The sequence below is a fragment of the Megalobrama amblycephala genome, linkage group LG4 (assembly GCF_018812025.1).
Source record: "Megalobrama amblycephala isolate DHTTF-2021 linkage group LG4, ASM1881202v1, whole genome shotgun sequence".
In the NCBI taxonomy this organism is placed as follows: Eukaryota; Metazoa; Chordata; class Actinopteri; order Cypriniformes; family Xenocyprididae; genus Megalobrama; species Megalobrama amblycephala.
The window spans coordinates 39,879,565-39,892,963 of record NC_063047.1 but is presented as its reverse complement, the minus strand read 5'-3'; the positions used below and the strand labels follow the sequence as shown (position 1 = coordinate 39,892,963).

Sequence of the window (13,399 nt, the reverse complement as noted above, 5' to 3'; positions counted from 1 at the left end):
ACGATCAAAGGGAAATCATTTGTGTAATTCCTGTGCTAGCAAATGAGTGGCATTAAGTTTTACGTTAAAGAGGGTTTAGAGAGCTGAATGATCTGTACATTGAGAGCTCCATCAGAATTTCAATCCATACCAAATGTGCTGACTGATGTATGATCAATTACATTCAAGAACCTGTCAAAGGGTGATATTTCTAATGGATACATTTATTTAGCCTTTTTCTTTTATATCACCTTATTCTTTGTGGAATGTACCTATGAAGTCCCCACACAATTAAATGTTATAATTAAGATGGATGGAAGGATGGATAGATTGATAGACAGAAAGACAGACAGCTTTTAGGTTTAAAATATGGAAACCATGCTCCAAACTAGACACTCCCATCACAATGATTAATAGCCTTATTATAAAAAAGGTGCTGTCGTCATGCCATGATTCCATAGCAAACAGAACTAATTAATCGTAAATGAGATATGACCTTAAATGCAAATTTGAGCATATAAAAGCCTCAATTTGCTGCAATTTATTGCACGATAACCATAAAGCCACTGGCAAAAAATGTGACTGCCATAAAAAAGCAATTCTGTCAAAACATGCTTATCTAAATCTGTGCTTTGAAATCAACACAGATGTACACTTAGGTGGGATGTATGTCATATTTCTCTGTTTAAGTATAACAAACTAGCTCTTTGAAGCATCGAGTTAATTCATGGAGGTGGGTGGTAGCAGGCAGAATGTGAGTCATCCTCATAGTTCCCCTAGGGGAGTGAAAATGTAATCTAACTGTGCCTTGGGCTTGCAATTCCCCTTCAGTGGAGTAGACTGGATTCATTAAACCTCTGGCTTCTCTCCAGCTCTTTTAACAAGAGGCAAGGTTTTTTATTGCATGTCTGTAGAATATAAATCAAAACGTGTGAATAATATATCTCTAAGAAAAAACCATTGGCAGGCAGGGGCGAAAAGGGAGGAAAGAGAAATTTGTGAATTATAGTTGTCTCCATCCATGCATTACACTTTGCTTGCCAGATGTACTAAGAACAGAATACAAAGTGTTCAAAAAGCACATTTGTTCCTCTAGATTTTGCACTTAATAGCAGAACATGATTTCAGTTGTATCAAACTAATCACTGCTTGGTAAAGCAAAATAATGTTCATTTATAACAAAAAATAAGTGAATCAATATCTTTTAAGGATCTTGCATTTGTCTGAATGCATTTCATGGAGACAGATATATTTTTACCTGCTACAACTGTGTTGGACTGAAACATCTGCTCTGCCCTCTCTTCTCTACCTCCTTGGAAAGACACCATGCTTCCTTCTCTGTATGCTGCAAAGTCCTCCAAGCTATGCTTCCTGATGTGAATGCTAGAATCATCATCCCCTAAGTGCTGCCCCTTGAAGGAGTCCAGCGCCTGGTCCTGGCTGGCTCGCAGGCGCTCGTGTGGTTGTCTAGTGCAGATGTTAAGGAAGTTGTTCATTGTCTCTCCTCGAGTGCGTTTACAATGCTGAGAGTCAGATAAGGATAATGATGAGAGCGTGTCTACTTCAAAGTAGTTCCTGGAAGCTTTTGGCGAAGCATCTGTGCTTTGCTTGCCTCTTTGCTTGTCCTTCAGTTTGGACAGAGAGTTCTTCTCGAGTCTCTCATTCAAGAGGCTGAGAAAGGCAGGACTTTGGGTTCCACTGAAGAGCCCGCCGAGGTCCTCCCTCTGTGGGATGTACTGATCCTCTTTATGTTTGTACTTGTGCTTGTGTTTGCGTTTATGGAGACAGACACTTCCCAAACAGCTGCTCGAAGGGAGATGGGAGTCGCTCATTCTAGATGAAGGCATCTCATGTGGCATATTCTTCGCTCGATGTCTGCTAGGAGCAGTGAGACTAGAGGACGCACCAGGGTGGAACTTTGGTGGAGGGACTGGTGGCCTCATGAGAGGAGAGGCTGAAGGTCCAAGTGCATGAGATAAGTACAAGGGAGAAGGGTACTGACCATAATAGCCCATGTTTATCATACTTGTGGCAAGAGGCATGGATGTGTAAGGCATCGCGTAGGGTGCATAGTAATTGCCACCAGGCACTGGACAGCCAAACCCTTGAATAAAAGGCATCTTTGATATTGGCTCGTTTGACTTGGCTGGCCGACCACGCCTCCTCTTTGACTTATCAGAGCTCCTGCGAAGATAGTGCACAGGGTCATAGGGATAGTATGGCATAGGATAATAGTGGTCAAAGTTGAGACGGAAGATGCTGGGATAGGAATTCTCATGGTAGAACTTGTAGCTGCGATGAGAGATTCGGAAGACCTGGAATTTGCTAACCAGCTCCTCGAGGTCAGCCATAAACTGCAGGTCATCCTGGCTCTGAAGGGCCTTGCGTTTCCTCCGATGCTTCTGCTTCTTTAGGCTCTCTTGAGCAAAGAAATTTTCCACAGTGACCGCAGTGACACGCTTCTGGTAGTGCCCTCTCGCTGCTTTGCTCTTTGCCTCTATAACAGCCGCCTCGGTGCCATCAAAACTGCAAAGATCAAACGAGTATCTCCGACGGGATGCTGGGCCTTTCTCAGTCTGGTCAGATGTGCTGTTGTTGTCGGTGCCAATTCCACTATCACTTGGGATTGTCTCTTCACTGTGGGACTCGCTAACTGGAGACAGGGTGACTTCTTTGATAGAAGCCACTTCGGACAGGTGGGATGGTGAGTTAGCCATTAGTCTTGGGGGAGACAGCTTCCAGTTACTACTGAGCAAGCCCTTATGCGTTTTCGTGGGCAATGCACTGATAGGCTGTAGATTTGGCATTGTCTTCAGGTCATGCTGGCTGGTATCTGTGGTGGCAGGGTGAGCTGTCCCACCTGCTGCAGAGTGAGAAGAGAGGGACTGCATGACCCTGGGAGAAGGCATTCCGGTTGTGGATGGTGTATTAGAAGGCACTAGAGGGTTCTCGAAGGGACTTGAAATAGGCAACGAGTGCTTATCACTGGCTTTGTGCTCATTTTGCTGGGCTTGAAGATCAATTCTGGGCTTCCTTCCCCGTTTTTTGCCTATGTAAATAGTCCCACGCTTGCTGACATTGATTTGCTTGCCAAAACGGGCCTCGATTGTCGATGCCACGGTTGTCATGGCATTTGAAACCGGAACATTGGACTTCAATGCAAGATTGCCAGGATTAGAAGTGGACAAAAGTTCATTCAAAATGCTCTGCATCTTGACCAGTTTCATTTTCTTAGTTGCCCTCTTTTTAAGGACACCTTCTTGACCTGATTTCTTGAGTTTTAACTGCTGTGCAGGGGGGGATTTGTTGAAGGCCAACTGCACTAATTTTGACATACTATGCTTCTTCCTTCTTTTTGAAGTGCTGGATGAATCTTGGGTAATAGGGCTAACTGGGCTTGTTGCGGTTCCTTCGTGAATTGTCTCCACAGTAAGTAACGGCTGTTTTTTGGGCCGTCCACGTTTCTTTTTCACTGGAGTAATGACTGTTAAACTGTTTGTGTTTGTGTAGAGTGGGCTGGATGGGGTAATAGGGAAAGCAGAAGGTGGCTCTTCAATGGACAGAGATTGATTCACGTCTTTATGAGGAGAGGAGTTCTGGGACTTTAAATAAGACCACCTGTCCTTGACCTTTGATAGTCTACCCTCTGTTTGCTTGTCGGCATCAATCATTGATCTTGGTCTCCCAGCTGTTTTCCTCTGTCTATTCTGAAACATCTCAACATCATCAGTCATTGTCCCAGCACTGTCTTCCTCACTCTCTCGTAAATTCACACCAAATTGTTTTGGTGCAATGAAATCTATTTTCTTTGTCATTTTAGGTTTTGTGCACCCTTGGTCTGTTTTATCAGTCTTCTCAGCTTGCTGTGTGGTTTGTGAATCAGATAAGTTATCTTCAACTACTTTTCTATTTCTTCGCTTTTTACTCATAGATTCATCTGTGTGATGGGTGCCACAGCTTGATGTTGTCTTACACTCATTATCTGTCCTACTGCTTGACTTTTCAGGCTCCTCTGTCTCAAATTCACTCTTATCAGTTTTGTATGGTTGTCTTTCCTTAGTACTATCTTGGTTTTCAGTATCTCTTTCCATCTTTTTGGCCCAGTGAAGGCCTACATTTTGCATGGTTGGGGCCTTCATTGCATCTTTCCTTCCATATTTACGTTTGATGTTCCCAAACACTTGCTCAGTGACTTCCTGCAAGCCTCTGTCTTTGCTAAAAGAGAAGAGACTTGAGTCAGCTGGGGGACTCATTACTGTATCAACAGGAGATGATGCTAGTGTGTCAGTGCTTGGGGAAGACACAGCAGATGCAAAGAGACCTCCAGACGAACCATCTGTGACCTTTTTAACTTGCGTTTTCGAAAATGATGTGTTGGGTTCTGGGTTCTTGTTGGTGCATGCTGATTCTCTTTTTGATTCTGGTTCAGTCCTGTGTTGCTCTTGAAACACTACATCTCCAACAGTATCCAACGGCTTTGTCCAGTCAAGGTGGTGAATGTCGTTGCTTTTAGACTCATGCTTTGGTTTTGTGCTCTCCATCATCACGTCAGTTTTATTCACAAGTTTATAAGGCCTTTCATAGGTCTGAAAATGAAAAACAAAAGGAAGAATTTAGAAAATAGAACAACGTTATGTCTAAATAATATTAAGACATTTAAATATTTAAGTACTACATTTAACCTACACATGCTCTTCATTAACTTAGGTAGATTGACAGAGAAACATTCACACCTCATACATACATATATAGGAAAAGTAACTAGGAACCTACATGTTGTTACTGATAACAACTACTGTTTTGCTGCCAAGTTCTCAGCTTGTGGGCCACACCTACTGAAAGCATATAATACTGTGCACCATTGTGCAAGCCTTTGAGACTTGTGGTTTGGTCTGTTAGAAATAACGTATTGCAAGATCAGCACTTGATACTAGGATATGTTCTGTAAAGCCATCCTGTTTTCAAAGCCAACAGCTACAGGCGGTAATGAAGTTTAACCACAGTTTTGTTTTTCAGCAGGTCAACTTCCATTTCAGAGCTCTGCAGCTGAGGCTAAGACAGTCTATGCTGCGGTTTCAGATTAGTTTACATCTGGGGTCCCAGTGTTTTCAACAGGCTCACAACAGGAAAGAGAAAAAATGCAAAATGTACCTGTTTATGCTATTACATAAAACAGAAGAAGAAAACAAATCAACTGAGAATCATTGTGCAAAGAGTCTTTAAATGTTTAAAGCTTAAAGAGCTTTAAAGAAAGTGGTAGGAATAAGTTATGTTACTTTGGCACTGACATGTCTGATTACATCAGTAGAAAATAATTTAGTCTCCTGGAGTCTGGTTTGTTTGGGTCACAGCACAGCAAATTAAAGAATTTCTGACATAAACCAAAGAAATGCAAGGAAATACAAATTTAGAAGACTTTAAGTAAGTGCCCTTGAAAGATGACATTCTGGAGTGATGAAAGGCCTGTCTTTAAACAACAGTGAAAGTGAGCTGAACTGAGCTGAACAATGAAGAAACCACAATGAAAAAGCACATTATAAAAGCTCACAACTGCATCTCTTACTTGATGTAAAATCTTAGTCCCTTTTGTGGGTCATTTTCTAAGCGGTTTTTATGGTGTCCTGATATACTAATACAGGTTAGTTAGTGCCAATCCATTGAGCCTGGTGATGGCAGCTGAAACCATTGGCTTGCACCATTTCCCAGTCCAGTTGCTCTCTCCTTACCCCCTCATTTTCTCATTCACCACTGTTTTATGAATAGCTGTTCCAAAAAATGACCAAAAGTAAAACCCAAACCTTAAGAGTAAAGATATATCTGGTGGAAGGTGAACTGCAGTTTGGTTGTCTTTTAAATTTATTTCCCTTAAAGCCAATTTGAGAACCACAGGAGCTACCTTTGACAGGTTAAATGACCACAGACAATTATGGAGTCCACTGGCAAACATTATAATGGTGACCTGCCAACCTCTCACACTATTTGGAAGAGCTCTTTGTTCCTCCTCTAATCAGCCAAGAGTAATGCATCACTTAACTCCTAACCAGCTCCTGAAAGAGCCCAGGCAGGCAAGACTTTTATCTGCCGTGCACAGCCCTCACCTAAAATATCCCAGCATGCTTTGGGAAGACTCGCATGTGTGCGTGTGTGTTTCAGGAGTCATCCCTCAGCCTAATCCTCTCCAATATCATTCAATCAGTAGTTTTTAATTAAAGGGAAGCAGACATTAATGAGGGATCACTCCTCTGCCAGCCTTGTCCTTTTTATTTCCCCCATCTGTGAGAAACTGCATCACCTTTCAGATTTCTAATCCTGTAATCCTTTGAGGAATTTGCGGTCTCCCCCGGCCCACAGGATACAGTCTCCGCTGTTGAATGCCAAGTCTCCTGGCCGCCCTTTAATTTGCCTAAATGGCATTATATTCAAACCCACCCCCCAACCATATCTGAGGGATATGGCGTAACCTTGCCATTGAGGATGTCAAAGCTATTCTACAAACTCACTGGGAAACTCAATATCCGTCATCTTTATCGTTTTGCCTGTCATATTCCATTTCTTTCACCAGAATAAGACACTTCCAGTTTGTAATCGGACATGAATATGACACGTAAACAAGTTCCCTTTGAAATAACAGGTGTCAAACATACAATTCAAGTGATTTAAAATAAGAAAAAGAAAATAATGTAACTGAAGACTGTTCAGCAGTCGTATGTTACAAATATGCCATTGCTCAGTGTAAATACACCACAGCATATTGTGTCAATGTGTTGACAGTGAGTCCCTCACCAGATAATAAAAATCTCTGCAGTCATAAATGACTTATGAGCCCTCTAATGAGCACTTCCTATCTGTTGTAAACAGAGCAGCAGTTCTGGCAGGGCCACTGGGCAGTCTGGCGCAGTAGGCACCAAATCCTGGCGGACACCATTGCACTCAAAGCCCAGAACTGCAGGAGACGAGTCAGTCTCAGACCAGATAAACAGACAGGGAGAAGGCAGCCGAGATTACAGAGTCCCTTGCATAATAATAAGCTAGGTTTGGCATCCTCATGGAGCCCTCAATACCCCCTTTTCCCCCATTCCATTTCTTGCTTGCTCTTGTTGTTCTCTTCATTTTTTCCCCCCTCCATCACCGCCATGGTAATTGGCCAGCCAAAACCTCATTGGCCTCTTATGTGTTTGGTAACCATGGGATACTGTGAGTCAGAGCCACCGAAAATAGACAGAAATGCAGCGAGCCAAACATGCAACTTTGCCCGACTGATACCCGGCCAAACTTGCTCTACCCTCCACTAAATCCTGCCTGTCCTGGTGCAAGAGCTCACTGTTTGCCTTTCAGACTGACAGATGAGCAGTCCACGAGTCTGATGCTGGATCAACACAGCTTGGCGTGACTCTGGAAGTTCAGACACATCCAAACTTTGACAAACGATGCAATAACACTCAAACAGCTTGTAGAAGCAGAGCTGCTACACAAATTGCAACCAGTACAGCACAAATGCAATATTGTGAGAGGTCATTTCTTTTGTTCACGTCATCCCTGCAATCCCAAAAGCTTTTATAGTTCGATTAACATGACAGCAGGTCAGCTTTGTTTTCTAATCAAATGGCGGTGTGCTAGCCACAGGGCTAATTGGTCAAATTACAGCCTTTGTAACAGTCTCAGTAACACTTTCTGAATTTGTTAGTGAAAGCCAGCGCTGACCTGTTAGACAGCCCTCATGCCATGGTGGCCATGGGTAATGTGATACCTGGTTGAGGACAACACACACCTGGATAGAGTGTCAATCACCTGATCTGGAAAATCTAGCTCTAGTTACAGGACTTGAAGCATCTTTAAATCCATCCTCAGACAGTCAAAATGTCCACTAGTTTGACACAGTGGATTGCAAAGTAGAAAAGTCTAATATAGAGTAAATGCTGCATGGAAACATCTGATGATCTGATGTTTTGAAATTATGTCATGTATTTGACTAAAGCACATGCTTGTCAAAAATCTAAAAGCTTCAATTATGTTATCAAGAGCGTTTTAAGTGCTTCATAAAAGCTTTAATTGTAATAGCAATTTTAGTTAAGTCTCATGATATATCAACAGATCAAAAATCATTTTGACAATGCACTTTATAAAAGCAGCCTTTATTATTTTAGCGTTTTTTCCACTCAATGTTTCTATATGGGCACATAATGCTGCCAACTGAAGTATAATTTGCTGTTTCTTAGGCTCGAATATGTTAAAGATATACAAGTAACATGCAAATTTTAGTGCTTAGGAGTTTGCTAAAACAATGGCTAATCAGCTATTTGGCATTAACCATTCGACCACACTATGGCCCCGTCCACACGGAGACGCGTTTTTGTGAATACGCACCACACATATCCAGCGTTTTCGAAAGGTGAAACCGCTATTTTTTGAAACCGGGTCCCAAAGTGGATAAATCTGAAAACGCTGTATTTGCGTTTTTGTGTGGACAGCCTATCCGTATATTTTCTGAAACGACGATGTCATCTCCCCACGCCTCGACCCTAGTCAGACACCGCTAACAGCACAAAACAGCAACAACAACAACAACAACAACAATAGCAGACTCTAGATGCTCTTGCATACACATAACACATTATCAATACATTAACATTTTTCAAATCCGTTAAAGGATTGTTATGCTGCAATAATTAGGTCGGCCGGAACCGAGAACATTTCCTATAACACTAGATATACCTGTACATCAGAATAAGAATGGCATCTACGCTAATATCTGTCTCTCTGCTTATCCTGAGGTTTTCCGGGTGCTGGATCCAGGCCGTATCCAGATCAGATGGAGAACCTGTGTCTGGACCTGACTACAACGTAGCCCAGGAGACAATGGGCCTACAGATCCAGTTCTGGCTGCATCTATAATTCAGATTTTTAATCCCCGTATCCACTTACATATATTTATATATAATCTATTTTTAATCTCTATAATAAAAATGTATAATTCAGATTTTGATCTCCATATCCATTTACATATATTATATATATCTTCCAAGGGGTTTTTTCCCTCCTAGGACTTTTTTCCCCAGTGTTAGCACGCTGGGTTTTTCTCCTAGGGGTTTTTTCCACCCCTGGGAGTCAGCCGACATTGGCTTAATGTAGCACCATCTTGTATATGTTACATATTACCACGCTTGTTTGTACAGCTTATTTTTAACCACTTCCCTGTTTTCTGTGCTTCTAATATGTAAAGCTGCTTTGAAACAATTACCAATTGTAAAAGCGCTATATAAATAAATTTGACTTGACTTGACTTTGTTCGTGCTGCAGAAGCTACTGAGCCAAAATAAAGCATTATTTCTAAGCTTTACTATAGTTTGTATACAGCGCGCAAGGTTTATGCGCATGCTCCAAGTCTTAATTTGCTGCTTTAAGTGCATCTCTGTGGCAGAATTACAGCGCCACATAATGGTCTGGCATGTATACTACATCATTTCTGTGATGTCAAGAGAATTATGATATATATATATATATATATATATATATATATATATATATATATATATATATATATATATATATATATATTTATTTATTTTTTTTTTTTTTTTTTCAAAATATAACTTACGAAGATAAACATTTTTCATGAATCATTTACAAAAAGACCAGGAACATTAGTTAAGAAAATAATTAGTGTCAATTATGATTTCATGTTGACTTCAGGGTCATACGGTATAGATAAGATACTGTCAAATCTATCCACAAGTTTCCTACGCCCCATGAGGCCTTGGGTCAAACGTGGGAGTGTCTTCCGGTTCGAAGTAAACAAGCTGGACGTGACACTCATTCATTTAACAGTTGACAGTCATTCAAGATTTAACAATCCAAACTTGCGAACGTTTGTTTTTTACTTAAAGATTTAAGATTCCGGCATCAATATTTGAACAATGTTTTACAATAAAAAAAATGTTACAGTAATAGTAATGTATTAATTTATGTCGAGTGCACATCAATCATGCTAAATCTAACTGATATTTATATAGACATGAAAAGAAAACACAGACCTATTCAGTTGCGCCTGCTTCCATTTATTTGCGATCACAAGAATGCAAAAAACAACTCCACTAAGGCTTTTAAATTCAAAGGCTTACACATTTAGAAATATATTGATAACATACCCTATGTTTACGTCACTTTTTGGAGCATTTCTATTTATTTTCCTCTAAATTATGCGATGATTGCTATCCGAGGATGTTTGCGCGATCTCTCCGTCTATCTATCCTGATCCTTTCAGCCAGAGCAACAGAGGGAGCTCATGAGAAGACAACGGGAGTTATGAGTTATACGAGTTAACTGGAGTGCGCGAATCTGTGAAAGATATGCATTTGCCAAGAATCAACAAAGGCACAGGGAGGAGACAGATAAAACATTAAACCAAATAAATACACGATTATAATCACATCTTCATTCCTCAAGCAGTCTCTGATATTTTCCATAAACGTGTGTATTTATTATCGCAATGGTTAACATAAGTAGCCTTTAGCATCGCATACAGTGGAAACGCGACTGGCTCTGGCACGCACGATAAAAAAAGGAGTAAAATATCACATCATAAGGCTTTGGTGCTAGCATCAGTGACGGGAAGTACAGACAGCGGGTTGTTCAAGTATTGCAGAGTCAGGATGCTCTAGTCATGCAGCAGCACTTTTGTGGAAGGTCAGTAAAGTAAAAAGCAATTAAGGCCACGAAAACTGTTTATTGTATTGTGATATTATTAACTAATAATGTAAACTGAGATGTTGTCCCTGAGCACCGTAACGACATCTCTCATACAGATTTGCAACTTTACAAAGTAAACAATGATCCAAAAAACGCTTAGCCTCTTCGCTAATTAACACACAAAATACCATTGGTATGCTACTTCCGCCGCCTCACCGGAAGTTGTACCCACGTTCTCTTTTACAGTAGCGCCCCGCGGAAACAGGTGGATAATACAGACATTTCACTGTACATAATATTAAAAAAAAAAACATAAGGATCTACAGCTGATCTACTTTCCTTAATTTAGATTGCGACACTCAACGAATGTCTCGTTAGGGAATGGTTTACGTTTAACTTTTGGTTTACGCCACCATCACTCTTTGCTAATACATCAGAATTAGCATGAAAATGAGCTATTTGACAAAAGAAACAATTAGCAGCCATTTCAATTTCGCACTCTCTCAGTCGAATGCTTTTAATGATGAATTAGATTGATTGGAGGAGAGGGTCAAACACAAACGAGCCCTTCTCTCTCATTGGCTACATTGCTGTACTCACTCATCTCTTAATTTGGCTTTTAATACTATTAGCCTCTGTAATCATGGCAATTGGCTTTAAAGTTCCAGTCACGCTGTGTGTTTGTTGGTGTGGGGAATAATTAATTATGAACAGTCCCACCAGGCCCTCTGAACTCATCCGCCCTGACTGATTAACAGACCGTAGGCAGCAACGGCGGAGCGCTCAATCTGCCGCTAACATATAAGAGATAAAACTGCCAGCATCGTCGGAGAGATGATAAAAAAGTATCCCGACCACCCTCCTCACCGAGCGTGTCTATCGGTTGCCACGATATCAACGACTGGTATTTTTTTTTTACTCGTCACAATATGAGCAAGTTCCTCTATCTTCAAAGAAGACTGGATGATGGCTCTTCGCAGACGAAGAATGACAGGAAAAGATGGGCTCATTCTAAGGCCCATTATAAAACGTCAACGGATACGTTAAGCCGTGGCTTTAACAATGCATCTGGCACAAACTAAATAGAGCGCCCAGTTTGTAGCAGAGATGCTGCATGAATACGTGAATGGATAATGAAACATTTGTGGCAGTTCAGAGGCTGAATAGAGGATAATAGGACGTAGCAGCATTCTGATGCCATCCTGCCATGTGCCAGACGCCAACAACTGAAGAAGCTCAGATTCTGGAAACATCTGTGTCGTTTAATGGTTGCTTTCGAAGCCAACACACTATGAACAGCAGCTCAAGTGATAATAAGAAATCCATTGAGTGCTGCTTTTCTGGTTTATGGCCATTGTGTGGAGAGGAGCAGAGTCACAATGACAGATAGACTCACAATAAACAGACTTTTACCAATGGATTTATTAAGTAGCGGAGAGCGCCAGCTCTGAAGTTCTGGTTGCTCTATTGCTCGACGTCTTCCATCACCTGCAAGACGTCACTAGTCCTGCATGAATGCTATAAAGAAACTGCTAATTGAAATCAAAATATTTACAGAGAGAAAGGATTTTTTAGCCCCTTCTTTAAAAAAAATGAGGCAACATGGCGAGCAGGACGTCAGTAAAATGAAGTATCCTCCACCTGCACTGATGAGAACAGTCAGCAGGGGTCATTAGCAGGAATCATACAGCTCCGTGACTAATGTCTTTCCACAGCTGCGTTCAGGCTGCAACTCGACTCTTCAGGGTTTATGACTAACCTCCATATGTGGCGTAAATGATGTTTGTTTACTGCTAAAGTTAAAGAAATATGCTTCACAATACTAAGGCAAATTAATTTCACCTAATCTTTAACGCTCAATACATATATATATACATATAAACCGTTAGAATACTTATATTTATATTATGTAAGTTAACTTTTTAGACTTGCTTCAGCATGATGCATTTACTGCAAATCTGCAAAGATTTTGACCTTTTCAGTAGAAATGTGAGTGGTGCTTGTCTGTATAAAACACTATCATGATGCTAGTGTCATGATGCAGGCGAGACAAAGACGAGGAGAAGTGGATCTTGCAGTGGAAAGACTTTAATTACAAACGAAAACAAAGACAGTAATCCACAAAGGCAAAAATCAATGTACACATGGGCAAGACAATATAGGACAATGAACTGAGCAAACCAAGGGCACTAAATACACAGATTAATGAGGAACTCAACGAGACACAGGTGAACCACATAATCGGTAACTATGGAAACAAACTGTCTCTAAACCCAGGACAACAAGGAAATGCAAACTAAACGTTACAGCTAGGGTGTTGCTAAGTGGTACTGAGTGGCTGTTAGCATTGCTAGACAGATGCCAAGGTGTTTTAGGTGATATTGTATGAGACTTTTACTGGTTTTATTGTCTGATAAGTGAAAATAACATTATGACTTACAAAAGTACACTACCATTCAAAAGTTTGGGATCGGGAAGATTTTGTCATTTTTATGAAAGACGTCTCTTATGATCACCAAATGCTGCATTTATTTGATCAAAAATAAGAAATATCGTGAAATATAATTACAATTTTAAATAACTGTTTTCTATTTTAATATATTTTAAAATCAAAGCTGATTTTTCAGCAGTCATTACTCAAGTCTTTATATATTACTCCTTCAGAAAGCATACACACATGCTGATCTCAAGAAACATTTCCTATCAATGTTTAAAACAGTTGTGCTGCTTAATA

General features: G+C 40.6%; 1 protein-coding gene across 1 annotated transcript in view; it reads right to left on the bottom strand.

Moving 5' to 3' along the window:
• The window catches only part of setbp1 (SET binding protein 1), a 79,781-nt gene that overhangs the window by 6,884 nt on the left and 59,498 nt on the right, over window positions 1-13,399 (bottom strand). The window contains exon 3 of the mRNA XM_048189253.1: window positions 1,238-4,565. Coding sequence (XP_048045210.1) covers window positions 1,238-4,565 — 3,328 coding nt within the window. The remainder of the gene's footprint in view (window positions 1-1,237; window positions 4,566-13,399) is intronic.